The sequence below is a fragment of the Penaeus monodon genome, chromosome 27 (assembly GCF_015228065.2).
Source record: "Penaeus monodon isolate SGIC_2016 chromosome 27, NSTDA_Pmon_1, whole genome shotgun sequence".
Taxonomy (NCBI): domain Eukaryota; kingdom Metazoa; phylum Arthropoda; class Malacostraca; order Decapoda; family Penaeidae; genus Penaeus; species Penaeus monodon.
The window spans coordinates 2,793,682-2,794,811 of NC_051412.1; the positions used below are offsets into that span (position 1 = coordinate 2,793,682).

The 1,130-nt window shown below is 31.9% G+C and overlaps 1 protein-coding gene across 1 annotated transcript in view; it reads right to left on the minus strand.

Annotated features, from left to right (window-relative positions):
- The window catches only part of LOC119590545, a gene marked incomplete in the record, with an annotated part of 26,970 nt that overhangs the window by 3,937 nt on the left and 21,903 nt on the right, over positions 1 to 1,130 (minus strand). The window contains 2 exon segments of the mRNA XM_037939202.1: positions 426 to 523; positions 914 to 1,023. Coding sequence (XP_037795130.1) covers positions 426 to 523; positions 914 to 1,023 — 208 coding nt within the window.

Genomic DNA, 1,130 nt, shown 5'->3' on the forward strand with positions numbered 1-1,130 from the left:
TTAGGTCATTTCAAATAAAACCTGAAGATTAACAAAATCACTCCTTAACTTCTGTGCCGTTAAAAAAAAAAACTCCCAAGTATTGCACCAACAGGACATCCCATTACAAAAACATGAAAATATGCCCACTTTACTTTCAAAAAATGAAATCTTATACCTGCTTAATGATAAAAGTAAATCAGTCTATGTGTGGCTTCAAATAGTAGTGAAACCCCAAAACAAAGCAAATCTACACTTGTTCACTCCTTTTATAACAAGGAAAAAAAAAATACCACACAACTTGGCATCACAAGTCATCAAGAGAAAATATAAAAAAACTATATATATACAAACATCTGAACATAAAAAAATAAACACAAAGAATGAGGATACATACAAGCCAAATCAAAATGACAAAATATGACAACAGCTGACATTTCTCTTACCCGAAACTGTTCATTCCACTGGACTATTTCAAGGACCTTTCTCTTTCTCTGCTCTGCTAACTCATCAATGACTTTCACTCTTTCCACAAAGTAATCATCTGAAAGCAATGACACACTTAAAGATAAGTCCCTCATTAACACTAACATGAACCAGCAAAGAAGCTCAAACTCGAAAACAAAAATAAAATTGGAATGACTATCCAAAGCACAAACATGTCTAGTACATGATACAACTCTGGTCCAGCATGTAATCAAAGTATAATTATAACTAATGGACAGCCTGCTAGACTTGCTTCAGTGCAGGTTGTAAGCCTTTCATTATATTGCTCTTATTCACTGCATAAAAACAGAAATAGAGTTGTTTTACAATGTATCAATAATAGTATTTGTGATATTTATATTTTCTGGCTCTTAATCTTTACTAGTCTATACTAAATACCATTCTTTTTTCTTATAAAGCTGTAAAAATACTAATATTTGAATCTTACCATTTTCTTCATATATCTCCATGAGGAAGTTATTATCAAGGGCTTGAGAAATGAGGGTTTGAAGGTATATCTCAAAGCTCGGCATGTGTGAACGCAACTCTTCCGAGATCCTGTGAAGATGAGGAGGGAAAAAATGTGGTTACACACACATACAAAAAAAAAAAACTTTTATAAAGAACAGAAAATAAATAAAAATGACCAATTCTTTATAAAAGGA